Genomic DNA, 27,893 nt, shown 5'->3' with positions numbered 1-27,893 from the left:
CACGCCTCAATCTACGTCATCTCTGCACTGCTCAAGTCAGGGCCAATAGACGAGCGCTCACAGGCAAACATCCCCCGACGGAGCCACACCCACAATCGGCCGACACGCTCCACCCCGCCGCCCCTCCCTATCAGCGCGGGTCAAGGGAGTGCGCACGCGCAGACCTTTGACCTTTCGATACCGCCTTAAGGCGGGGCTGGATGCCATTCGCGGCCAATGGCGCGCGGGGTGAAGGTTGAAAGGTGGAAGGTGGCGCTAGGCCGAGGCGCTGGTGCTTCTCAGCGCGTGTGCTGGGCTGCCTACCCGTCATGGAGGCAGTCTTGACTGAGGAACTTGATGAAGAGGAACAGCTGGTGAGACGGCATCGCAAAGAGAAGAAGGAGCTGCAAGGTGACGGGGGACCGGGGAACCCAGGAGTCGCAAGGACCCAGGGAAGGGAGCGTGGCGGGTCGTTTCTGGGGAACGTTGAGGGACTTCTGAACCCTCCTAGGCTTCTTCAGGGTAGCCAGTGACCTACATCCCAGGCCCCCTTAATCCCCTCGACCTTCAAAAGCTTCCTCTTTTCGGGTGCGCCGCGTTCCCCCATCCTGCGAGGGCGCCGGGGTGCGGGTTTCTGAAAACCCTTGTTAGCCACAGTCTTGGATTCAGGCCCCCCCTTTCCTGGTCCTGCCCTAGTTAACCGACACTTGGCCCTAATAGGTGCGTTTCGAAATATCTCACCTCAGTTTTAAGGACTCGGAAAGGAGAGTTGAAAGATTTAAACGTTTAAGTTTCTTCCCCCCCCACCCGCCCTTTTCTCATCTCACACCAAACTCACGGTTATGTTATTATTTTTTTTTTGAGAGAGGGCCTCAGCTTCATCTGGACTCTTCTCTGTAGCTGTCTGTTTTGTAATTTGTCTTTTTGCTTTCATAATTACTTTTTTCCTATACCCTTTTCTTCTTACCATCTCCTTATTGCTATTATCTCTTATTTCCTCTTAATCCCTTGGTTTTTGACGTAATGATTTTGCTGGCTTTTCAGCCAAAATACAGAGTATGAAGAATGCTGTTCCCAGGAATGACAAAAAGAGGAGGAAGCAACTTACAGAAGATGTTGCTAAGTTAGAAGCAGAAATGGAACAGAAACATAGAGAGGAGCTGGATCAGTTGAAGCTGACTTCTAAAGAGAGTAAAGTATGTGAAAGTAATGTTTCTCCTTGTCTCCAACATCGGAAAGCACAGTTAACTATATAAAAATCCATAGATTTTATATAGATTCTGTAACACAGTTAACTATATAAGTATATGAAATGTAAAACTGGAGGGAAAGAAGGCACTTAGTCATGCTCAGGCATCACCTTTCATTGGTCTTTTTCTGATCAGGTTTACATGGTAGTGTGTTTTTTAAGGAAGGACAGCAAAGAAAGTCTGCTGCCCCAAAGATGAACAGATTCATAAAATGGGCTAGAGGAGGCTTTATCAAAAGAAAGTGGAAGACCAGTCTCCTAGTGTCAGAATTGCTATTAAATAGTATTTGAACCTGGGCAAATTTACTTAATCTTCTCGAGCATCAATTTCTTCACATGTATGATACAAATACTACTGCTGTTTAAGCACAAGATTTTTCTAAGAAATAGAATAAATGTGAAATCATTTTTTAAGTTATGAAAGTGCTTTATGAGCAAGTTGTAATAAATAGAAATTTACTGATGTTTCTTGGGTAAATTGGAGCATGTTAACTGTCATCAGTTTAGCTAATATGTATCTCATCAGTATAGCTGCACACAGTGTATTGTATGCCACATACTTTGTTATATATTGCATTCATTTTCTCAAATAATTCTCACAATAACACACTGGTCAGTGTTACCTCTGAAGTAAGTGTAGATAATCCCAGTTTTAAAGTGGGAGACAGATTCAGAGAGATTAAAAACTGCCTTCTAAATTTATAACAACTGCTAAGTATCAAAGCCCAAATTCAAATTTAGAGCTCTTACTCCAGAAGGTAAATACTGAATTCTGTTATAATTTTTATCTAGAGTGATAATTTATTTCATGGGTTTTAGATGTCAAATATCATAGACTCCTCACTCTCATTTTTGATAGTTGAAAAGTTCTTATGTCTATGCAAGATTTCATCAAGTAGTAGTAGTAAAGTCGCTAAGTCTTGTCTGACTCTTGCGACCCCATGGACTGTAGCCTGCCACGCTCCTCTGTCCATGGGATTTTCCAAGCAAGAATACTGGAGTGGATTGCCATTTCCTTCTCCAGGGGATCTTCCCGACCTAGGAATCAAACCCGGGTCTCCTTCATCGCAGGCAGATTTTTTACCAACTGAGCTATAAAGGGAAGCCCAAGATTTTATCTACCATAAATAAATTTTATTTGGTTTATTTTTGATCTGCTGTTGACAGGGAAAATGGCTTGTTTATACTAAATTTAATAACTTAGTTTTATTTTCTTGAAGTTTTTTTGCCATTCATCAAGATCCTGGCCTTCCTTGCCTTTAACACACTTTATTAAAATCCAAGAAACAAGGCATGCTTCCAGGTGTTTGTATTGTTAGAGTCATGGCATTTCTAATTATCTCCTTATCTTTTCTGTTAGTGAGATAGTTTAGTCTCTCAGGCCCTTCAATTGTGAGATTTCTTTCCTAGGTTTCGAAGGTGAAAAATGTTTGATTGTTAAGTGACATATTGTCCAACTGTTAAAATACAAACTCTCTTCATACTTTGAACTATTATCTTTTTTTAATTTTAACTGAAACTTGTTTTCTTCTAGAATGTCACCTGAATTCTTTTGTCATTTCTTTCTCTTTTTTTCCCCAGTTGTTTCTTTGTATCTTGCCTGTTGTCAGTATGGCAGTTTATAAATTTTAGCACATTCCTCTGAAAAACTGTAAGAATCCTATTTCACTCTTTGAAGTCTTAATCTTATTTTGATATTTTGATCATTTGGGCCAAAGAGACTTAGAGACTGCTGACTCTTGTTATTAGAGGCTTTGATAATGTTCCATGTATGTGTCACCTAAAAACTAGCTTAATATATAGTTGTGGTAATAAAATACTAGCTGTTAATCCTGATAGTAAATAAGTCTAAATCTGTTTTCTTTAGCAAACATATAACAGTCATTTGATGATTAAGACTGGTTGTAATGTCTTAATGATAACTATAAATTAACAAATTTCTACTAGGGTCAAGAAGCATTGCTTATCAGGTTTTGGCTAACTATGATGGAGGAAGGCCTTTGCCCCCATTTTTGAGGTTATGAAAGTAGTATAAACTGAGCCAACACAGGACCTTATATATTTTATAAAGTAAAACATTTAGAGATGGGAAGGGTGGTGCACTGAATGAATTGGCACTTGTAGGAAGTATTTATATGAATGGAGTAGGCATTCTGAGACGGAAGGAAACCATGCAGAAATAAGCATTGTCTTTGTAGAGCTATAAGGAAAGTTCTTGGGAACCTGACAAATTCTCTCTAAAATATAGAGAAAGTATATACAACCATGTCATTTAGTATTGTATCTAGTGCTGTTATTCAGATTTGAATTGTGGAATGACACATAATATGTGATTTGCAATAATAATTTAATAATCTAATACTTTAAATAATAACTTAAAGGTATTTTTCCTTAACTAGGTAATATTTTTTGTTTCCTTTAGATAGATTCTGTTGCTGTCAATATTTCAAACTTGGTTCTTGAGAATCAGCCACTTCGGATATCAAAAGCACAAAAGAGACGGGTATGAAAGTCGCCTAGTATTTGTTAATGCTATGTGTGTAATACTATATTAGGTGTTGTATTGGAAGGGAATAGAAAAAAAAAGGAGTTCCCTTGCCAAAGGGCCTAAATTAACATTTATTAGGCTTTGAAGTGAACTCGCTCAGTCGTGTCTGACTCTTTGTGACCCCGTAGACTGTAGCCTACCAGGCTCCTCCGTCCAGGCAAGAATACTGGAGTGGGTTGCCATTTACTTCTCCATGGGATCTTCCCGACCCAGGGATTGAACCGAGGTCTCCCACATTGTGGGCAGACGCTTTTACTTTCTGAGCCACCAGGGAAGCCCTATTAGGCTTTAGATTATAGGAAATCTCATTTAGTCTTGACAGTAATCCTGTGAAGTAGGATTTCTTATCCTCATTTTATAGATAAGAAAATAGATAAGAAATGTCCAGTCTGCAGTTCTCATAGGAGGGTGGATCTAGGAAAGGGGGTGTGAAAAGGATATTTTTTACAAATATATTTTTCCAGACTTAGTTTAGAATCTGAAGAGTGTGAGCCCAGGTGATTCTGATGTACAGCTTCGGTTAAGAACTACGGTATTAAGTGATAAAGAAGAATTTGAACCTAGAAGTTAAGATATATAGATACACAAAATTAACAGGATTATGTAGTTACATATGTATTGGTTGTGATGAAAATTTAGAGAAGGAAAAACTCACTGTGCTAAGTGTTAAATAGTTGGTATTTTATGGAAATAAAATTATTTAGTTAGGCTATTTGGAGTAAGTGAGACATCTTGCACAAAAACAAATGTGAGAATGAAATTTTGCATCATCAAAGAGCTATAAGGAAACTGATTTATTGGATGTAATAAGTTTATGATATCAAAATTATGAGAATGTGATTAGATAGGAAAGGGCTTTTCACTTTGAAAAAGAACAAGTTTAAATCCAGTCTTTTTATTTTCAAATATTGTTTTATTATATTAACACAGTGTTTTCTAGGATTCAAATGTTTATTTTAAACTAGCTTGTATCTTATAATTTAGTAGTAAATATAATTTAGTATGTACATTTAATAAAGCATGGAATTGGTGTCAGTCAGGTGGAGATTTTAATCCCACTGTGGTGGCTTTGGATAAGATTCTTAACCTTTCTAAGCCTTAGTTTCACATGTATGAAATGGCAGTGGAAGTATTAGTTGTTCAGCCATGTCTGATCCTTTGGACTCTTTGCGACCCCTTGGACTGTAGCCCTCCAGACTTCTCTGTCCATGGAATTTTAAAGGCAAGAATACCAGAGTGGGTTGATACTCCCTTCTCCAAGGGATCTTCCTGACCCAGGGATTGAACCCAGGTCTCTATCATTGCAGGCAGATTCTTTACAATCTGACCCACCAAGGAAGCCCATGTTTAGAATAGGAGAAAATTAATACCTACTTCATAGAGTTATTGTGAATGTTAAATAATTTACTGTTTCCAAAGCCCTAACACAAGGCCTGAAGAACTGCTGGGTCAGCAAATGATACTGTTTCTCACTGTGTTTAAGTACTGCATAGTACACCACTTAAGAAATTCAACCTAAGACAATTTGTTTGAAAGTTGCTTAAGTTGCAAATTGTCAAGCATTTCTTATACTAATGTAAAATTTTATTCTTGAGTAATTATTATAATTGTGAACTTCATAGACTCATGAAATTTAGGTTTTATGGTATCTTAGAGGTTATGGCAACCCACTCCAGTACTCTTGCCTGGAAAACCCCATGGGCAGAGGAGCCTGTTAGGCTGCAGTCTGTGGGGTTGCGAAGAGTCAGACACGACTGAGTGACTTCACTTTCACTTTTCACTTTCCTGCATTGGAGAAGGAAATGGCAACCCACTCCAGTGTTCTTGCCTGGAGAATCTCAGGGACAGAGGAGCCTGGTGGGCTACCATCTATGGGGTCGCACAGAGTCAGACATGACTGAAGCGACTTAGCAGCAGCAGCAGCAGCAGCAGTGGTTATCTTGAGAAGTTTGTATGCAGGTCAGGAAGCAACAGTTAGAACTGGACATGGAACAACAGACTGGTTCCAAATAGGAAAAGGAGTATGTCAAGGCTGTATATTGTCACCCTGCTTATTTAACTTCTATGCAGAGTACAGCATGAGAATCACTGGGCTGGAAGAAGCACAGCTGGAATCGAGATTGCTGGGAGAAATACCAATAACCTCAGATATGCAGATGACACCACCCTTATGGCAGAAAGTGAAGAGGAACTAAAAAGCCTCTTGATGAAATTGAAAGAGGAGAGTGAAAAAGTTGGCTTAAAGCTCAACATTCAGAAAACGAAGATCATGGCATCTGGCCCCATCACTTAATGGGAAATAGATGGGGAAACAGTGGAAACAGTGTCAGACTATTTTTTGGGGCTCCCAAATCACTGCAGATGGTGACTGCAGCCATGAAATTAAAAGATGCTTACTCCTTTCGAGAAAAATTATGACTAACCTAGATACCATATTGAAAAGCAGAGACGTTATTTTGATGACTGAGGTCCGTCTAGTCAAGGCTATGGTTTTTCCAGTGGTCATGTATGGATGTGAGAGTTGGACTGTGAAGAAGACTGAGTGCCGAATTGATGCTTTTAAACTGTGGTGTTGGAGAGGAGTCTTGAGGGGCCCTTGGACTGCAAGGAGATCCAACCAGTCCATTCTGAAGGAGATCAACCCTGGGTGTTCTTTGGAAGGAATGATGCTAAAGCTGAAGCTCCAGTACTTTGGCCACCTCATGCGAAGAGCTGACTCACTGGAAAAGACTCTGATGCTGGGAGGGATTGGGGGCAGAAGGAGAAGGGAACGACAGAGGATGAGATGGCTGGATGGCATCACTGACTCGATGGACGTGAATCTAAGTGAACTCCGGGAGTTGGTGATGGACAGGAAGGCCTGGTGTGCTGTGATTCATGGGGTTGCAAAGAGTCGGACACGACTAAGCGACTGAACTGAACTGAACTGAGAGATTATCTAATTCACCAGCTCTCTACTTAATGACATATGTTCTTTCTGTTATAGTCTTATAATTGTCATCTATTTTCTATAGGTCAGAAGTGAAGGGCAGAAATTTTGCATAACAAAATATTTGTTGGAATTGACTCTGCTTAGTGTATAGTAGTATATAGTATATACATACCTTAGAGTGTGTTTGCTCAGTCATTGTCGTGTCCAACTCTTTGCAACATCATGGACTGTAGCCCGCCAGGCTCCTCTGGGATATCCCAGGCAAGAATACTGGAATGGGTTGCCATTTCCTTCTCCAGGGGATCGTCCTGATCCAGGTATTGAACAGGTGTTTCTTGAGTCTGCTGCACTGGCAGGTAGACTCTTTACCACTAGTTTCACCTGGGAAGCCCACGCATGTTAGAGTGAAGTTGCTCAGTCATGTCCAACTCTTTGCAGTCCCATGGACTGTAGCCTGCAAGGCTCCTCTGTCCATGGGATTTCCCAGGCAAAAACACGAGTGGGTTGCCATTTCCTTCTCCAGGGGATCTTTCCCACCCAGGAATTAAACCCAGGTCTCCTGCATTGCAGACAGACGGTTTACTCTCTGAGCCACCAGGGAAGCCCCTGTATCTTAGAGAAGCAACTATTTAATTCTAGAAAAGGATACAACTCCTTTATGTCTATCAAAATTTGTTCACTCTACCTTGTCCCTTAGGCAACAAAACAAATGCTTACCTTTCTCAAACACTTTGTTACGTTTCTCCTAAAGTATTGCATAGCTGAAATGCATGCTTTTTCCAGCTATAGTGTCAATAAATGTATACTTTTATAGTCAGCAGATTGGCAACACTTCTTTGCCAGTTCAACACTTGGCAGAGAAAACACCCTCATAAATAATGCCCAAAGTTTCTTACTGCTTCGTTGTGTTAATAGGATTTTGGAGCAGAAAACACTGAGTTTATAGTATTTAAGAAAATGGGACCTGAAAACGAGGGTAGATAATTGAGTCTTAGACTTACATTGAACCACTTCCCACCCCACTCCCTACTCCCACCCACCCAGAGGCACCAAGGGATGAAAAGTCAATCTAGAAAAGCATAGGGAGTATTTTATTTATTTCAGAGAGCTTCAGTGAAAACTCATTGATATAGTAGAAACAGCCTGAAGTAGAACGTAGAACTGGGTTCCAAAAATTTGAAATTTGAGAGCTGGAATGAGATCTCCCTCATTTCTTTATATTATAAACGAAAAGCTGAGGAGTCTCAAGTTGTCTCAGTGGCATGCTAAAAGTTTACAACTGCTGCACTGGTTCCTAGCTCTTAATATTTATCTTCAGATTTGTTTTTGCTGTTGCTATACCAGAATGAGTCTAGTTTTACTGACAGTGTATGTTTGAGTTATTGTGCTATTTTCATCTCACATACATTTTCATTAGAGTTTATTGATGCCATTCTATCTCCAGGACTAGGGTTGTAAAATGGAAATTGCTCATGCCATTGGAAAACTGCCATTGGAAAACTTCATATAGTAGAAGAATGTTGGGAAAACAATCCAGTGTGTTTTCTACTGGGTGTCCTGGAAAGGAAATGCAGTTGCTGTGTAATATTGAAGCAGAGCATGAGGGGAAAAAAAAAGAGATTCTTGGATGAGTATTTTAGAGGCTTAAATTAAGGTTTTATAGATAGTGTAAAGTTCCAATTTCCCCATAGTACTTGACATCATTAACTCCAGCTCCTGTCTGCTCCAACTTTTATTCTGATTCACGTGCCTGGATAGAAGGAGCTGTCTGTTGTCCCTGGTCCCTGCTCAGCTCCTAACCAACTGTATGGCCTTTTGAAATCTTTCTTCATGCTATTTTGGAAATCTTCCTTTCCTCAGAAGAGGAAAATGAGGAGTTTTGGATTAGGTGATATTCAAGGTGCTTATTCTTCCTCTCCCCTCTGAAAAATGTTTTCTGTAGTCTTTTAAAAAGTAATAGTGCCATCTTGTGTTTTAAGGTTTTATGCCACTGTGATCCACAGTTGTAGATATGCAATGAAATAAATTGTATCATGTTACTTTTGTCATGGTTTGAGTTGGAAAGAAAAAATTTAAATAGGTTTATGTTTTATTAAGATAATACTGCTTCTGATTCGGAGAAGGCAGTGGCACCCCACTCCAGTACTCTTGCCTGGAAAATCCCATGGACAGAGGAGCCTGGTAGGCTGCAGTCCATGAGGTCGCTAACAGTCGGACAAGACTGAGCGACTCCACTTTCACTTTTATGCACTGGAGAAGGAAATGGCAACCCACTCCAGGGTTCTTGCCTGGAGACTCCCAGGGATGGGGGAGCCTGGTGGGCTGCCGTCTGTGGGGTCGCACAGAGTCGGACACGACTGAAGTGACTTAGCAGCAGCAGCAGCAGCTTTTGATTCAGGTAACTTAGGAAGCACTAGCGTTATCTGGCATGGCATATAACAAGCGTATAGTAGAAGCAGGTGGCATTAAGTGAAATTGAAATTTGCCTTTCCATTCATATTTTCTGCTGTTACGGGAAGGTTAGAGCTGGGGATATAAAAATTTTTACCTGTATCTTCTTTTTCTTGGTTTATTCAAATCCTTCCCTGTAGTTTGCTACCAGTACATCAAAATTTATAGAATGTAGTTTAACTTTTTATTCTCTTAAGTTGAAAATACTTGCTCTCAGCGTACAAATAAAACATATCATGGACAGCTAGAGAGCTGTTTACACGCACAGGCAGGCACATGTGCTGTGTGCTCAGTCGTATCTGACGCTTTGTGACGCCATGGACTGTAGCCTGCCAGGCTCCTCTGTGTGTGGAATTTTCCAGGCAAGGATACTGGAGTGGATACTGGAGTGCCGTTTTCTCTTCCAGGGATCTTCCCGACACAGGGATTGAATCCCATCTCCTGCATTGACATTTTACCATTGAGCCACTTGGGAATATACCATGGTACCCAAAAGAAACCATGGAGATTCAGAAACATGTACACACACACACGCAGCTGGTACCCAAAAGAAACCATGGAGATTCAGAAACATGTACACACACACACACACACGCACGCAGGCTCACACACAAAACAAAACTTATTTTGTAATCTGCCATCCAGAGAAAAGCACTATTGTATGGATATCCTTCTGGTGCTTTTTGAACTATGTATGCATAGATTTTCATGTTATTAACTATGTACAGTCTTTTTTGCCTCCCACCTCATCTCTTGACACTTTTCTCTGGTATTTTAGCTATATGAACTGTGTTCAGCCATGAATGAAGCATACAGTGCTTTCTGCCTTTTGATCCTTGTTATTCCAAGTGTCAGGAATTTTCTTTCTTTTCCCTAGTCTTCCCATTCTACTTCCTATCCATCCTTCATGTCATAAATCTCTCATTACCTTCTCCTCATCCCATCTTTGCATATGTTGGTATGGGAAGATTTCTTAGGAAATTTGAATAGAAGGAAAGCAAGTTGAAGAATGTAATGGATGATAGCACGTTTGTTAAAATACTGTTTTCTATAGATTTTCTATGAATACATCTGTATTTATTAAAATGCATAGGAAAAAAATCTAGAGGGATACATATCAGATCTCTAGAGCAGGCTGAGAGATTGGCAGTGGTCCTTAAGGGGGACTTTAGATTATCTGTAATAGTTTTTTTAATAGAGAAGAATGTTTTTATCTGTTACTTAAGCTAAATGTGTGTGTGTTTGTATGTGGACATTTTTTTTTTTTTTTTAATGCCGGATAAATAGAGCTGCTATACCATTCTAAAGACCTAAGCAAATTAATGCCTTGCTCATGAACTGGTGATCTAGCACATTAAGACCTCACTGGTGGAGTAATAAGTTATAAAGCTTGGACTTAAGTATGATAATGATATTACTTTAAGGCCTAGGACAGCTCAATCTACCATAGTACTTTGAAATCAGTAAGTCAAGTTTTTAGAAACTTGGCATATAGTTTCAGACAGACTTCACAGAAAAATTTGAGAGCCTTGTTTTGTTCCAAGACAGCTCCGTGCTGGGTACACACAGATGAGAAATATTGTTTGCCTTTAGAAGAGTTCACAGTATAGAAAATTCTACAGGTGATGAGATCATCTATCTGATAGTGCTTGTGGGAGAAGGGAGAAAAATGTTTTTGAGAATCTTATATTTCTGTTCCCATGATAAATGTAAACGAGTCTTAATTATTAGGAATTAACTTTCCTACGTTTTACCTTCTGCATAGGACAAAAAGGCTGCATTGGAAAAGGAGCGGGAAGAAAGGATAGCCGAAGCTGAAATTGAAAACTTAACCGGAGCTAGACATGTAGAAAGTGAAAAACTTGCTCAAATATTGGCAGCTAGACAGTTGGAAATTAAACAGATTCCATCTGATGGGCACTGTATGTATAGAGCCATTGAAGATCAGCTGAAAGAGCAGAACGGCGTTCTGACTGTGGCTGCCTTAAGGTGTCAGACTGCTAACTATATGCAGAGTCATGTGGAAGACTTTCTGCCATTTTTAACAAATCCTAATACAGGAGAAATGTATACTCCAGGTAATTTATTTTTCTCTGCTACGTCTTGTTGCTGTTGTAGCTGTGATGGTTATTAAGTAAAGTGGTTTCTGGAACTGAGAATGAAAAAGAAAAGAAAGCCTGAATAGTCCTATGGGGGGAAAACATCTCAACATTTAGGCAAAATTATTTTCTATGACTTTAGTAGATGATAGCACATTTTTGTTTATCAAGATCTTTTTAAGTACTTAACTATTTTATAGTTGAAAATATTAATCTTAAGATAAAAATAGGAATAGGGTTCATATTACTAGTTTAAAAAGTGTGTAAATAAGTTCATATTTCACAAAGTTAAGCTTTGCCTAGTCTCTGCAAGTATTGGATCTGAAGACGATCAGTAGAGAATGGTTAGGAAAACTAATTCTTCCTTTTATCCTGTACTTTGGAAGATTTAATTTTATTCTTAATAAGTCATAATATTCAGGCAGAATTTGACTGCAAAACCTGCCTTATTAGTCTGTATAATATCTTTGATAGTTGAGAAGGTTAAAAAAAAAATGTACAACTAGCAAATACAGGAGGAAACGAGTAAAAATTTGAAAAAGTTTCTGAAAGTGAAAGGGGAGTAAGGGAGAAAGTTGGTCCTTGAGATAAGACAGCAGATGTGGCAATATCCCCTGAGAGTAAGTCATATGGTCAGGGTGGATTGAAGAGGGGAAGGCTAGGGTTGGCTTTTGTTTAATGAAGTCCCCAGCTGTGCTAGTTGTAGGGCAGGGGAGAGGAGGTGATACCTCAGCTTGGTGAATCAAAGAAAAAGACGAAAGCTGTAATTATCCCCAGTCCTTCAGTCAGTGTTTATTGAGGGCCGTAGCATGCTGATACACTGTTCTTATCACTGGGGATATGAGACTGAATAAGATGGGCATATGGAATGTGTTTTCTCCTAGATGCCCATAATTTTTTTCCTCTTCCTCTAAACACCAAGGGTGTTAGTGTTTCTTCTGACTTTAACTTTCTGTATAACAGCAGTGTGTATGCTCAAGATATGCCATTATAAACTCTGAAGTTAGGTCTTTTACCTCCTCTCAAAACTGATACAGGAAGACCTTTTTTTGGCTAGAATAGTAAAGTAAACATTTCCAAAATATGTAGGCACTGTTTGATGTCACTGTCATCAGATAGTCACTGGGTAAGGAGTTTCAACTCATTTGTACTTTGATTCTCTTCTCACATTTCTTATAGGGTTTTATAGTGAAGCCTGTTTTACAGAGGATGCATCTTTTAATCTTGTAGCATATTCTTTCAGATGCAGATTTGGATTTTGCAGTGTGAATGTGGTGGCAATTTTGGGGTCAGTGCTTGGATCAAGAGAGAGGTAGGCTTATAATTTAGTTGAGATTGCTAGACCTCAGGTTGAGAGAGAGAAACAGATGAATTGCTTTGCTCTTGGATGGAAAGATGGAGTGAGTTAAGTTTGGATTTGGGAAATGGATTAAATTCTGGAGGATATATATGGAGAAAGAGGAAGTTCGTAACTTGGGCAGTTTCATCAGGCATTGTGGGAGTTAGAAAAGGGATCTAATATGAATTCTAAAAAGTGCTATATTCTGATCTGTTTCCTACAGAAGAGTTTGGAAAGTATTGTGATGATATTGTAAACACAGCTGCATGGGGGGGTCAACTTGAGGTAAGTTTGTTATTCATTGGGAAATTGTTAAATCATTTTTAAATCCCTTCTGTAGTTTCCAGACATATTTTTCAGGTGACCCCAATTTTTCTTTTGACAATTCCTTTTCTTTATATATTTGCTATTTCTCTACCGATAAAACACTGATATAAGGAGTTAATATTCTTAGGCCTTTAATTTAATTATGTACCTTTGGGAACTGAAGCACTGTTTAATTTTAAATAGCCCAGTGTTTGATCTGTGAGTTGGTGAAGCTAGTGTTGTCTGCATATTTCCATTTGTGATCTTGCTACAGGCAATATATTTGAGTTTATGGACTTATGAAAGTGAAGATTTTCTCAAATACAGTAAAATTTTACCCAAGTGGCTCAACTGATGAAAATCACATTGGAAAATGTCAGAAATAGAAAACAATATTTTAATGTGAGATTACAGGTCAAATCCTACCATAACACATCTATTACAATTGTGTCTTGAGTTCCTAGTTGATACTGACTGATTTGAAAGCAGTATTTAATGCATTAAAATTTACTTGCAAGAAAATATGTTTAGTCATTTGTAGGGAGTTAATCATGACTTTTTTTTTTATAGCTCTAATTATTTATTTTACTGTTATCTTTGTTTCATTAAAGGAAAATGAAACCCCCGAGTGTGCAGATGGTGATGAGGTAGCTTGGGGTGTTAGAAGTCAGGGAGTAACAGGGAAAGTCTGGGGGCTGGGTGCTGGTTCCTTCTACTTCTCAGTTTTCTGACTTTGGGGGAGTCAGCCAACCTCCTGAGCTCCAGTTTCCTGATTATTGAATGAGGATAATAAAACCCCATGTGTATATGATAGTCCATTTGTATATATTAAACAAAGCAAAGGCTATATGCATTGAAGTTTGAAGCTAAAGTGCTACGTGGATGAATCTAGCAGTATTATTAATATTACTGTGTAATGATGATTGCTGCTGCTGCTGCTATGTCGCTTCAGTCGTGTCCGACTCTGTGCGGCCCCATAGACGGCAGCCCACCAGGCTCCGCCGCCCCTTGGATTGTCCAGGCGAGAACACTGGAGTGAGTTGTCATTCCCTTCTCCAATGCATGAAGGTGAAAAGTGAAAGTGAAGTCGCTCAGTCGCTCAGTCGTGTCCGACTCTTAGTGACCCCATGGACTGCAGCCTACCAGGCTCCTCTGTCCATGGGATTCTCCAGGCAAGAGTACTGGAGTGGGGTGCCATTGCCTTCTCCAGTAATGATGATTAGCCATCTCAAATAGTTTGTGGCTCTGAGTATTTCACTTCAAGAATTAAGTTTGAAGATAGGACGTGATTGCTTCGTCCAAGTGTTTTTCTTAGCAGTGTTATATTTGTACCTCTTCTCAGCCACCAGAGGGAACTTGTTTAATATGCCTTAATGTTTTATATGCCTCTCCTGGGTCTTCGAAACTTGGGAAGGCTAGCTTTGTGACTACATTAGGAGTAATTAAAGATGCTTGAACTTTTAATAAGAATCTCAAATCAATGTGAGTTCTAGAGACATAAGTGACTTTTTAAATTGGAAAAACCTTTAAACATCTTTTGAAGGACATTTTCTCTTAAATCATTTGTTAATTCATTTGAAATAAGAGTTGCTATTTTCACAATGGAGTAAATTTAAATTATTAAAGAGAAATTCTGTGTATGATTTCTGAAGACTTAGATGGGATGCTAAGATTTCCAGAGCTTGTTTTGCACCCTCCATTCCATGCCCTTTTACTGAGCTCTTGATGTGTATTAAGGAATAGAAGTAGATCCCTGCTCTGACTGGTTGCCCTGTTCATGCATCAACTCAGTAGTTTAAGATTTGAATAAGATTTACCTCTATTTCTCTTACAAATTATATATATATATATATAGTTTTCATTTTGTCTCTTATAGCTAAGAGCCTTGTCTCACATTTTACGAACACCAATAGAGATAATACAGGCAGATTCTCCTCCTATAGTAGTTGGTGAAGAATATCCAGAAGATCCGTTAATACTTGTGTAAGTACCTAGAAATTCCTACTGTTAATATTTTTCATAATTAAGACAAAAGGGATTATGAAAAATTTTAGGTTATGTTGATTAATCAAAACAAGTCTATTTTCAGCAGCATTAATTATGCTTATTTCATCTTAAAGGCAATTACAGAATTAGAAAGCATTGTCAAAATACATGGTTTAGATAATTGTTTAAACCTTTTGTGATTTATTCTTATGTATGTGTTAAGAATAAAGCCATTTCTAAAGGTTACAAAATTTGAGGATTATTTTTAATGTTCTTCTGGTTTGACATTAATAACGCTAAAAGTTTCAGCAAGTGTAAAAGCTGAAATACACTCATGTTGCCTTATTGTTTATTCTTTAGAGATTTTTTTCTTCATATTGTGAAAGTATTTTACATAATTGAGAGTTCTCTGAAACACAGCATGGAGAATTTGCCATCTCAGTCTTTTTTTTCACTCTAATGATTGTGTTTTACCGGACAAACTCAGCAGAGTTACTGAACCATATTTTACTCACTGATGATGCTTTTTAAATGGTGTTAAAGTTTTAAGTAATGAAGTCTATTGAATGATACCCCTGTGAAGTGATTAATTCAGAGTACTTGGTTTTAAATACATAAAACATTTATATACAGTGAAGTACTTTTGTCTAAATTACTTATTTCTCCTTTTTTCATTTCAGTTATATGAGACATGCATATGGCTTAGGAGAACACTACAATTCTGTTACACGGTTGGTGAACACAGCTACTGAAAATTGCAGCTAGTCTATAAAATGTTGCTATTATGTCAGTGTGCTGATCTGAGTATTAATACCAAGTATTGGATTATTTTCAGTGTTTCTGAAAAAACACAACTACCTTAAATCAGTTTTATGGCAAAGCTACTAATAGGTTTTAAAAAAACGTGTCCGAGAGAAACTTTAACCAATGTCCCCTTAATGGTGTTTTAAAAACACTTGTAAATTCTTTGTGAAGAATATCATTTATAGACCAAGATGGTACCCTGATTGTTGATATTTTTATTAAATATAAGATTCTGAACATTCTATTTTGTGTTGAAGTTAAAAAAATTTTTTTTTCTCCTTATAATACCGAAAGCTTTCAGTAACTGTATCAATGTAATTTTTCGTGAAGATGTGAAATGACTCAGTCTCTCTGACATTGCAATAATGTGGTGATGGTAATAACAAATATAATTAATGTTTATAAATAATTTGATTGCAGTAACATTGCTGTTGATGGGATTAATGCTGTGACTTTTTTTAACATTTATTTTTAATTGGAGGATAATTGCTTTAGAACGTTGTGTTGGTTTCTGCCATATAACAACACGAGTCAGCCTTAAGTATACATATATCCCTTCCCTCCGGAACCTCCCTCCCATCACTACCCTTCCCACCCCTTTAGGTTGATGCTGTGCCATTTTTGTAACCCCATCAAAGTGCAGCTAAGAAGATTGCTTTAATAAAAATAAAAATAAGTCTTTTATTTGTATATAACTTTAAAAGATACAGCACATTATTGCTTTTCTAATTCATTGATTATTCCTTGTTATTTCTCAACTTCAGAATGGTTGTGACATCATTTCTTGATTATCTTAACTATAAAGTTTTATATTCTTTGTTGTACTTTCACCATCACTACTCAGCTGCTTTGCTTTCCTTGCACCCTTTTCCACTGAGAAATAAGTTATTAGCTTCTGTTATTCTTTAACTTGTGCAAATTGAAGGAGTAGCAATTTGTAAATTTATAAAAGGGTCCAAGGCCAAATTTACTTCAAATTCTTCTTTTCCAGTTTGTCTTATAAGGTCTCTCTTTTTGCTTCATTCTCTAGGATTAGGGAAAGCTTTTGTTACTATTATTTTATTAGCCTTATTAATTTCATCTTTCCTCAAATATTTGAAAATATTTGTTTCAAATATCTGGGAATTTTTATGTTATATATATGGAGAAAGCTGAAAGCCACTGTTGAGTCAAGATTGTATAATAAAGTCAGTGTAGTACTTTTCAGTTGAATGATTTGTCAGATCAGATTTTAAGTTATTTATAAAAATATTTTAAGAAGATGGTACACCCATATGTACAAATGTGTGTGGTAATTTGTTATGTAAGGGGTTTTATGATAATGAGACCTTTTTGGTTTGATCTGTTTTTCTCAGATAAGTAACTAATAACATCTTACATCAAGTGTATATAAAGTTTGAATTTTTTCTCCATGAATGCAACAAATTTTTCTAAGTAAATACTGGGTTTTATGAGCTTCCCCAGTGGCTCAGTGGTAAAGAATCCACCTGCAATGCAGGAGGTATGGAGACCCGTGTTTGATCCCTGGGTCAGGAAGATCCCCTGTAATGGGAAATGGCAACCCACTCCAGTAACCTTGCCTGCAAAATTCCATGGACAGAGGAGCCTGGTGGGCTGCATAGTCTGTGGTGTCAACAGAGTTGGACACAACTGAATAACTAAGTAACAACAACTGGGTTTTATAACATAGAAAACAGGGTATCAGTGTTATGTATTCAGCAGGGGACGTGTGGGGAACTATTGAGCAGATAAGTGCTGCATGAAGGTTTTACATACTTGCAAAGACTAAGAACCACTCTGCCTGCTAAGCAGAATATATTCTGAATGCTGCTTGTTTTGTAATGCTGGATCTGGCTTTTTTTGCAAAGGAGGGGCGATGGGTAATCTGTTATTTTAAAATTAAAAGAGAAGCATTAAGCAATAAAATAAGATACAGTGAAATCTAGTTATTGTAAATTCCCACTATACTTAAAGTATTATAAAATAACTTATTGGCTATTTTTTTCTAGCAGGGTGAATAGAATTTTCTTGATTATAGGTATATTTTTAATTTTTAAATGGCCAATATGGTTACGGACAGGATTTGTATGTTTCAGCTTCTGTTCTTTCATAAAACTTGAGATAAAAATTATTTTAGCTGTGACCTAAAATTAAAGTCTGAAAAGGCACATGTTAAGTTAAAAGCAGCATATACTAGTTTAGTTTGCTGTATGATGCTGATCTCGTAGGAAAATCTGATAAGCTTTCTTTTGCCTGACTTAGAAAAGTATATGTCAGAGTTCTGGAATATGTCTAATTCAGTGAATTTTATCTGCTTAAGTATGTTTATAACATATAAAGCAAATAAGGATGTGTAACTATAGTTAACAGTACAGTTTTGTTCATATTATCTAATGTTGGCTAAAAGAAAAAAATAAAAGATGAATTAAATGAGCATTGTTTAAATTGTTATTCTTTAATACTTTTAGAATATAGAAGTAGAGAAAACTTTTTGAGAATTTTATTTAGTTTTTATTTTGTCCTCATGTATAATTGAAAATAACAGATTCTAATATTTATGTATTATTTTGTTATTTTAAAATAAGGGCAAATTAGAAGACTATCCAAAACTCTTGGATGTTAAAGAAAAATGAATACACATGAGTAAGAAAATGAAGCAGTAAGAAGGAAATCTGCAAGTTACTGCGGGCACATGCTTGTTAATACCTGGTCTTGGTAGAAGTTGTTAGGAACTAGCTGAAGCAATAGGGCAGGGTTTTTTTTTTTTTTTTTGAAGTTTAATTTGTAATTTCATACTGTTTTTACTGTTACTGAACAAATGAGCTTTTTCTTCCTGTCTTGTGTATTTACATACATTGATTTTTCTAAGTCTCATTTGAAATATATCTTTCTCCATCTTGTGGAAAAGTAGAACTCACAGAGTTTCTAATGCTGTTTTTAAAGTCAGTTTCAGAAGCAGCAGTTCTCTATATTATCCCACCATGTTCCCTCCTACAAGGCCTTTGAACTGACACTTGAAGTTGGGTCCCACCTGCTTTACCTGGTTTATTGTCCTCCTGGTCTCAGCTTAAATAGCTCTGACCTAGGTAAGCTCCCCAGACTTCTCCCACCGGGGCTAGGTTAGGCACCCCGGGTCATACATGTTACTTGCAAGTAACTTAATGATAGTTATTAACATTTAGTTGTTTATTATTGTTGTTATTATCTCCCCTTAGTCTTTAAGTGCTTAGAAACAAGGACCTCACTATTAAAATGTCTGTCACATTGTTAGTCCTATAAAGTGCTTAAGGTTTGTTAATAGTTATAAGATCAATTCAGTGGATAGGATATGACTTTTAGGAGTTTCATTAGGCTAATAGACTGTTACGAATAAACGAGATAGTGACTTAGAATTATTCTTGGCTCACAGAAGGGCTGTCTTTTAATTTATATTACCCTTGGTGAATTCTTACGTCTTCTGGTTAGTTGAAGAATGGAACCCAAGAGAGTTTTCCCTTTTTAAAACTTCTGATAGTGTGTTACAGTTAATTTACCTTCCTGTGTCGATTAGGACAATCTGATTTTAACAAACCTAAAAAATAATAACTTCTGAAATAAGTGTGGGTATGTGTGTGTGCTCAGTTGTGTCCAGCTCTTTACGACCCCATGGACTGCAGCCCACCAGGCTCCTCTGTCCATGGAATTTTCTAGGCAAGAATACTGGAGTGGGTTGCCATTTCCTCCTGCAAGGGATCTTCCTGACCCAGGGGTTGCTGAAAATAAATATACAGACCCAAAACAAATAAAAAGCTTTGTTAATATACTGACCAGGAAGAAGTTAATGATTGTCTTCTTTCAGTATACTTGGGTGACTAACATGGCTTACTGAAACAAATTACTGCTTTTGCACAAGGCTGCTGAATTTATTAATTTTTTTTAACAGGAATGACTTACAGTCTTGCTTCTGATTTTTTTAAAAAATACCAAGCCCTGCCTTCTATGACTAAGTAAGTCCACTTACATAAAGAATTTAGCACACTGCCTAATATGTAATAAATGCTCAGTAAAAGTAGTTATTTTTTGTGCTGTTTCATGTAGACATTTAAATAGAAATCTTCAGCTTTTGTTAACTCTCAAGTGTGCAAGCACTACTCTTGGGACTTAGAGAGGTGCTAACACCATGTAGCACTGAGGCACTAGGGACATAGAAATGAACAAGATAGGTCACTTTTTTCGTAAAGCCTTTAGCTTCTCCCACTTCTGCCAGATCTTTTGCTTGAGCTTCTCTGAATTCTGGGGTAGGCACAGCACCAGACACAAACGCAACAGACCTACACAGATGGCTTCGGCAGCTTCTGTAATTAGCTAAAGTCAAACTGTATGGTTCCCAGTTGGTCTTTTTCTCTGATTGAGCCCTGAAAAGAATTTGGTATGGTAACAAAATACTTAAACCATGAAATGAGCTTTGGAACTCGGGTGTAAGTTAAAAAGGCCTTGAAGAGATTGTTAGCAGGAGCCTGATGCTGGTAAGGAATATGAGGAAAATATTATTAGAATTTGGAAGAAAAGTAATTTCTGTTACATAGTAGAAGAAAGTTTAATAATGATGCCAGTAAGCATTAAGTGGAAAATAAGTATATCTCATCAGCTGGGTGATCTCCCTGACGAGATTTCTAGAGAGTATTGAAGGTGCTATCTGGATTCTTCTAGATGGAGGAGAAAGGCAAGCAAGAGGAAAAATTATTAAATATAAATGAGCTGCAAATTTTGGGGGTTTGAAAAGCAAAGCAAAACTTTCTCATTCTTAGCCACTCCAGACAGTTCAGTTCAGTTCAGTCACTCAGTCATGTCTGACTGTTTGCAACTGCATGGACTGAATGCAGTCCACCAGGCTTCCTTGTCCATCACCAACTTCTGGAGCTTGCTCAAACTCACGTCCATTGAGTTGGTGATGCCATCCAACCATTTCACCCTCTGTCATCCCCTTCTCTTGCTTTCAATCTTTCCCAGTGTCAGGGTCTTTTCCAATGCATCAGGTGGCCAAAGGATTGGAGTTTCAGCTTCAGCATCAGTCCTTCCAGTGAGTATTCATTACCGATTTCCTTTAGAATTGACTGGTTTGATCTCCTTGCAGTCCAAGGGACTGTCAAGAGTCTTCTCCAACACCATAGTTCAGAAGCACCAATTCTTTGGCACTCAACTTTATAATCCAACTCTCACATCCATACATGACTACTGGAAAAACCATAGCCTTGACTAGATGGAACTTTGTTGGCAAAGTAATATGTCTCTGCTTTTCAATATGCTGTCAAGGTTGGTCATAGCTTTTCTTCTAAGGAGCAAACATCTTTTAATTTCATGGCTGCAGTCACCATCTGCAGTGATTTTGAAGTCTAAAAAAATAAAGTCTGTCACTGTTTCCATTGTTTCCCCATCTATTTGCCATGAAGTAATGGGACCAGATGCCATGATATTAGTTTTTTGAATGTTTTAAGCCAGCTTTTTCACTCTCCTCTTTCACTTTCATCAAGAGGCTGTTAAGTTCTTCGCTTTCTGCCATAAGGGTGATGTCATCTGTGTATCTGAGGTTATTGATATTTCTCCCGGCAGTCTTGATTCCAGCTTGTGCTTCAGCCAGCCAGACAGTAAATTATGGTAAAATTAAGGAGTAAGTTTCAGATAGAATGTGTCTGCAATGCAAGAGACCTGGGTTCGATCCCTGGGTTGGAAAAATGCCCCTGGAGAAGGGAATGGCCAACCACTCCAGTATTCTTGCCTGGAGAATTCCATGGATGGAGGAGCCTGGTGGGCTACAGTCCATGGGGTCGCCAAGAGTCGGATATGACTGAGCAACTAAGACTTTAACTTTTAGATAGAGACCAAATCGGGGAACTGTCAGGAAAATGAACTCCAAAGATGAAGCCTAGGGCATATGTGAAACCCTTTGTTAGGATCTCAGAAATATTAAAGGCATTTCCTAATCAGCAGATGAGAGAGCTTCTAAAATTCTTACTGTCCCACAGTAGTTTCATTTGGGAACCTATAATAGAGAAAGGCTATTGCAAAGAGTTTTGGGATGTGGCTTTAGTCTGATGGAGTGAATTATGAACTGTTTCAAGGCAAAATTTTTTAAAGGGATTGATTGTATCAATTTGGGTCAAAAGCGACAGTAAATGAAAAGATAAGCTTTTATACATTGCTGGTAGGAATATAAACTGATGAAGGCACTTTGGTAAACAATCTGGCAGTTCCTGAAAGGGTACCATTTGACCTATCCTAGGTATACGCCCAAGAAAATTGTACAGAGCACTGTTTGTAGTATCCAAAAAGCAGAAACAATCTAAATGTCCATCAACTGATAAGTAGATAAATAAATATAGGATGGAGTATTTTTATTCAATAAAAAGGACTGAGGTACTGGTACATGCTGTAACTCTGGATGAACCTTGAAAGCATTACGTTGAGTGAAAGACATATGTTCTTATCTGTATAAAATGTTTGGACTAGGCAAACATATAGAGATAGAAGGGAGATTAGTGGTTACCTAGGGTCTGGGGTTGGTCGTTCTGGTGGCTCAGCATTAAAGAATCTGCCTGCAATGCAGGAAACCTGGGTTCAATCCCTGAATCCGGAAGATCTGGAGAAGGGGATGGCACCCACTCCAGTGTTCTTGCCTGGAGGATCCTCTGGGCAGAGGAGCCTGGAGAGAGAAGGAGAAATTAAAAATGTTTACCAGATTTTCTAGGTTAGGAAAATTAATAAAAAAAAAAAAAGCAGTAGTAGATTGTATTGGCCTGTTTACCCATTTAAAGCAGGAAAAAAATGACCCATTTAGACAGTGTCAGCTGGGGTCCTAGCCATGCAGCATTACTTTAGAGGAGATGAGTATTATGAGACTTCTTTTTTTAAAACAAAGTTTTATAATTTGTTCAGATAGTAACATCGTGATTGTTCTTAGGAAACTAAAAGAGTATCAAAATAAAGACATTGGAAAATAGGTTTGGAAGGTTTGGAAGAGATATTTCAATAAAAAGAGCAGTGATTAAGTACCCCCAAAAATGATGATTCTAGCAATTGGAACTCTATTAATCAGCACCTTTTATTTTAGTGTTATGATGATACTGATGTTAATTATAATAACCTGTATAAATTTAATGATTCTTCTTTGCAGTTGCTTCGCCATCTTATTTGGAAAAGCTCCCGTCTCTGATAGCACCCTTGCAGTGAAGCCTTCTCAGGTTACTCTAAAATTGCAAGCTTCTTACCTGTTTTATTATTTTTTTCTGTAGCATCTAGTGCCATCTAACACCTTACTTATTTGCTTGTTTTTTCTCCTCCTTCTAGAATGTAATTTCATTGAGATATTTTTGTCATTTTATTTCATTCGTTTATCCCCAGTGGAACAGTGTCGCACATAGTAGGTACTTCTAAATGTTTGTTGAATGAATAAAGGGAATTACAGAGGAAGATGGAATTGTGTTCTGAGTACTTTGAATGCAGAATGCGTTTTATAGTGTTCAAGTTTTTGGAAATGAGCCCTCCAGATGTGGTACATATGTAGTCCAAATGCCTCCAAGCCTCATAACTAGCCCAGGTGGGGTTCTAATCAAATATCTTTGCCCTTATCTCTTTTCCCTTACTCTTTTGCCTTTGTCTTAATCATTCATTTGGAAATTTTCAAAGATTATACAAAAAATAGAATAATATAATGAACCCCTATTACCTATTACTGAGCATTAATAATTACCAATGTTTGGTCAATCTTATTTGGTCTATTTTTTCCACTCACTTTTCTGCCCCACTTATTAAAAAAAAAATTCACCTGAAAATTCAGATCCATTTCTAAATGTTAGGTACATTTTAAGAAAATAGTACTACCATGTCATTATTATACATAACAAAATTAGTAATTCCTATTATCTGATACATTGTCCATGATCAAATTTCCTCAGTTGACTCTGAAATATTTTTATTCAAATCAGGAGCTAAACAAGATTCACAGACTGCATTTGACTGTTGTTTTTCTTAAGTCTCATTTTTCATAACAGTTTTCCCATCTTTTTATTAGTGACATAACTTGTTGGTTAAATATTGTATATCATTTGCCTTATAGAATTTCCCAGTTTGGGGATTTGTCTGACTGTTTCCCTGAGATTAATTTAGCTTTTTTCTATCCCTCATATTTTCTGTAAATGGTATTTAGATATAGAAGCATGATTAAACTCAGATTCAAGAATATTTAATATTGATACTGTGTAATTTTTATTGTATGACACCATGATAAACCTAAAAACAGTATATGATTTTCTCAATTTTAGTGATGGTAAAATTGATTAGTAGGTAATTAACCTGATTTCATACTTGGAAAGTTTCCTGTCAACCTCTCACCTAATGCATTTAGCATCCAATTATCTTTATATATCCATTATTTCATTAGTTTTGCAAAACTGGTGATTTTTCTAAATCTATTTTTTTCTTCCTCATTTATTGGCTTCAATTTTTCAATGAGTAAGAACTTTATTAGGTTATACAAAAATATGATTTGTACTGGAAAAGCAGAATAAGTGCTTCGTTTTTTTCCATTTATTATTTTTCAGTCTTAAGAGTTGGTTCCCCAGCAACTTCCAATGTAATCAGAGGCTTTCTTTTATTTTTATGATACCATTAGCTCTAGATTTTAATTTATTTTGGTCCATTCGTCATTCTTTGTGATTCTCAAATTTTCCCATTTTAGACTAATGGGAGCCCCGCTTGTATGTTCTTTTGATGTGATCTCATTAGTCCTTGGTAATGTCATGTTTCTGGTATAAGATATTCTAGGCTCATCTTGTACATTTGCTGCCCTAAACCTGGAATCAGTTATTTTCCTTCCCTACCTTTTACACAGGAAATTATCCAGTGCTCCCACCTTCAGCATGATAGATCTCAGAATGTTTCTGTTTCCATGACACACCAATTCTGCAATTAGAGATTCCAAAGATGGATAATAAGGAACCTGTTTCTCTTCCATACCCATGGCTGAAAGGTTGTTAATAAGAGCACTGAAGGGTGGTAAAAACACTAAAATCATAACCTTAAATGGAAAGAACATAACAAAGATGCCCTCAGTGTTAGAAAAACTGCCAGGCCTGAAGACACTGTACCTTCAGAATAACCAAATTTCCAAAGTGTGCCCAGAGATAAGCAACTTGACCCAGGTGAGAAACAGCATTATCTTTTTCAACTAAGGGTGGAAAGAGGATAGGAAGAGAAAAAAGAATTAAGAGAAGAAGGCTTCAATCACTGGAGACTTAGCTCCCTGGAGAATTAATGTGGATGGTTGCTGGAACAGCATCAGATGGTTTTCTCTTCTAGTGAATTACATATGGTAGGGGGAGATGTTTCAATTTATTCATATGCTCTGTGGCCCACACTTGGCATCAGAGGGTTAGGCCTCTGCAACACTTATTTTTCTGGAGGCTGTCATTTGGAGAGGGCTTGGGAGCCTGGATCTACTTGTCTACCTTGGGGCTCCGTCTCAAAGTGAGTTTGAAGATCCCTGAGAGGCTGTATACCCTGAGGACTATCCTGAAGCTATTGCGTATGGAATGAAGAGAGATTTCTGATATTAGAGGGGAGTTCTTTTCAATTTCCTAGAGCAGGCTACACTTTGAAATGGAGTACTGGCAGGAAATGGGAAGGACAACATGGATTTCTTATGAAGTAGTCCTTAAAAGAAACTTAGCATTTTAAATAAAGAATATCCTTTGTAAAGAGCAACAGAATGAATCCCAGATGCTTGTGTTAAGTATTTCTGATGAACGACATTTCTTTGAAACTCCAGCTGCTAAAAATCTTAAAGTTGGGAGAAGGCAAGGGATATTAACTTTGTAGTTTTCTTTTTGTTCATTTCTAAACTGTCATCAGCACTGAAAGAATCTCTAACCAGCTAAGTAACAGTAATTCATTAAGTTCATTAGTTTTGAGTTGAGAGTTACTAACAACAACTCTTATTTTCTTTCCTTCACCTACTTCATTTCTTAGGTTTACAAACTTATTTGAGTTTGTAATCTGTGCCCATGTCTTTCCAAGAAATAGGGAAATACTCCAAAACTCCCCCTTTAATAACTTCCAAAAGTACCTTTGAGTTACAGAACAACAGTAAAGATTTGGACTTTTCTAATGTGACGGAGGAGTTTTATGTAAAAGAATTTGGAATTTGAGTGAGCCAATTCTCCACCTTTGTGTGATTTTTTTTTTTTCATTAGAGTAACAGTCCATTTATTCTTAAGAAATCACAATTTTGACTTCCTTATATAACTGCTTTTAGTTCTTTTTCTTGATATGTCCATTTTAAATATCAATCTTCATCATCTTCCAAATATAAATTATTAATATGTTTAGTTTCTCATAGTTATCTTTGAAATGTACCTTTGTTTCTTTTTTGATTAATTTTTACTGGAGTATAGTTGATTTATAATGCTGTGTTATTTTCTGATGGACTGCAAAGTGAATCAGTAATACATATACATATATCCACTCTTTTAGATTCTTTTCCCATATAGGTCATTACAGAGTACTGAGTAGAGTACCTTGCGCTATACAGTAGATATTATTAGTTGTCTGTTTTATGTATAGTAGTGTGTATGTGTCAGTCCTAATCTCCCAACCTTTGTTTATTTTTCATCAGCTACAGTCTTTTTCCTCTCCACTTGGTGAGATGGCAGCGTTAGCATCTGTAATCTACTTTCAGCTCACGTTTTCTCTTCCTCTTCACAAATTATAAACTTCTTATTTTATGAGGTGTATAGTATTTACAATGTACCCAGTAATAACCGTGATTAAATCTTTGTCTCGGAGAATTCTAAAATTCTAAAATGTATATTGTTAATAAGTAAGTATCATTTTGTTCAGTGGCTCAGTTGTGTCTGACTCCCTGTGACCCCATGCCAGGCTTCCCTGTCCTTCACTATCTCCTGGAGTTTGCTCAACCTCATGTCCGTAGAGTCAGTGATGCCTCCAACCATCTTGTTCTCTGTTGTCCCCTTCTCCCACCTTCTATCTTGCCCAGCATCAGGGTCTTTTCTGATGAGTCAGCTCTTCGCATCAGGTGGCCAGAGTATTGGAGCCTCAGCTTCAGCATCAGTCCTTCCAATGAATATTCAGCGTTGATTTCCTTTAGGAAATGTACATGGAGCCAATCAAAGTACTATGATTATATTTTCGTCCTTATATACTGTTTTTGTTACCTTGGAGTTCCTAATGTCTTTCACTTATTCTTGTACCTTTTTCCTTTGTCATGGCCTCATTTTGAACTTGATCATATTACATATCCTATCAAATGTGCTTTTTCCTTGGGTGACTTCCAGGAGCCTCCATCCTCCTGCCCCAGTTTAAGCTAATCTAGGTTAGGTGGATACTTCCTGCTCAAATATCCTTGTGCATTTCTCCTGAATTGGAATCAGTGTTTCCCATAACCATATTTTCTTCTTTTTTTTGGTTTACTCACTTATTTTCTAGAAATAATTCTCCAGGCATCATCCCGATCTTCGTGTATCCTAAGTCTCGTATCTAACTCTTTGTGACCCCTTGGACGGTAGCTCGCCAGGCTACTCAGTCCATGGGATTCTCCAGGCAAGAATATTGGAGTGGGTGGCCATGCTCTCCTCCAGGACATCTTCCCAACTCAGGGATGGACTGTGAATCTCTTGTCTCCTGCATTGACAGGCAGGATCTTTACCACTAGCACTACCTGGGAAGCCCCACCCTAGTAGGTATGTGGTAATTAGATTTTTTGAACTTTTGCATATTTGAAAACATGTGTATTCTTCTCTCCTGTTTGATTAATAGTTGTTTAGTAAAGAGTATAGATTGCAAAATATACTTCCGCAGGTAAAAAAAGATGATGAGTCTGATCATTAGTTTGTCTTCTTGTGGCTCCCTTGTTACTTTCCTCCTCATCCTTTGACTATTAGGAGAGACTCTAAATTTTGACTTCCCAGCTCAGTTTCCTTTAACAGGGTGTTCGCTCAGCTCAGCTCTTAACTTTTAAAGAAGAAATCACATCTTACTTTTAAAGAAGAATTCAGCTGATAGAAATTAGGCTTTTTGTGGTCCATCTTTAACGTGCTTTACAAACATGCAGGCTCATGGCATTATTGTTTGACTGTTATGAACTAGCCAATATTTTTCATATAGAATCTCCAATGTTGTGGACTTTTGGAAAAAAAATGTATTTCCCT

At 37.5% G+C, this 27,893-nt stretch overlaps 2 protein-coding genes across 2 annotated transcripts in view; both read left to right on the top strand.

Moving 5' to 3' along the window:
* Positions 1-258: 258 nt before the first annotated feature.
* OTUD6B (OTU deubiquitinase 6B) lies at positions 259-23,124 on the top strand. The gene is made up of 9 exons (XM_052651683.1): positions 259-390; positions 1,024-1,175; positions 3,651-3,731; positions 10,925-11,237; positions 12,821-12,882; positions 14,780-14,886; positions 15,570-15,620; positions 22,844-22,910; positions 23,017-23,124. The coding sequence occupies exons 1-9, from the start codon at positions 309-311 to the stop codon at positions 23,101-23,103; spliced, it is 1,002 nt and encodes a 333-aa protein (XP_052507643.1). The 5' UTR covers positions 259-308; the 3' UTR covers positions 23,104-23,124.
* Positions 23,125-24,686: 1,562 nt separating this feature from the next.
* The window catches only part of LRRC69 (leucine rich repeat containing 69), a 79,354-nt gene continuing 76,147 nt past the window's right edge, over positions 24,687-27,893 (top strand). The window contains exon 1 of the mRNA XM_052651585.1: positions 24,687-24,869. Within this exon, the coding sequence (XP_052507545.1) occupies positions 24,687-24,869 (183 nt within the window). The remainder of the gene's footprint in view (positions 24,870-27,893) is intronic.

Source organism: Budorcas taxicolor, chromosome 14 (assembly GCF_023091745.1).
Source record: "Budorcas taxicolor isolate Tak-1 chromosome 14, Takin1.1, whole genome shotgun sequence".
In the NCBI taxonomy this organism is placed as follows: Eukaryota; Metazoa; Chordata; class Mammalia; order Artiodactyla; family Bovidae; genus Budorcas; species Budorcas taxicolor.
Note: the sequence above shows the minus strand (reverse complement) of the source record. Positions and strands in the feature narration are given on the sequence as shown.

Bases quoted from the DNA above. Each gene is read 5' to 3' on its own strand.
- OTUD6B (XM_052651683.1), top strand. From the start codon at position 309: ATGGAGGCAGTCTTGACTGAGGAACTTGATGAAGAGGAACAGCTGGTG. The intron at 1,176-3,650 runs GTATGTGAAAGT...TGTTTCCTTTAG, and splicing joins TGACTTCTAAAGAGAGTAAA to ATAGATTCTGTTGCTGTCAA. The intron at 22,911-23,016 runs GTTACTCTAAAA...TCCTCCTTCTAG, and splicing joins TTGCAGTGAAGCCTTCTCAG to AATGTAATTTCATTGAGATA.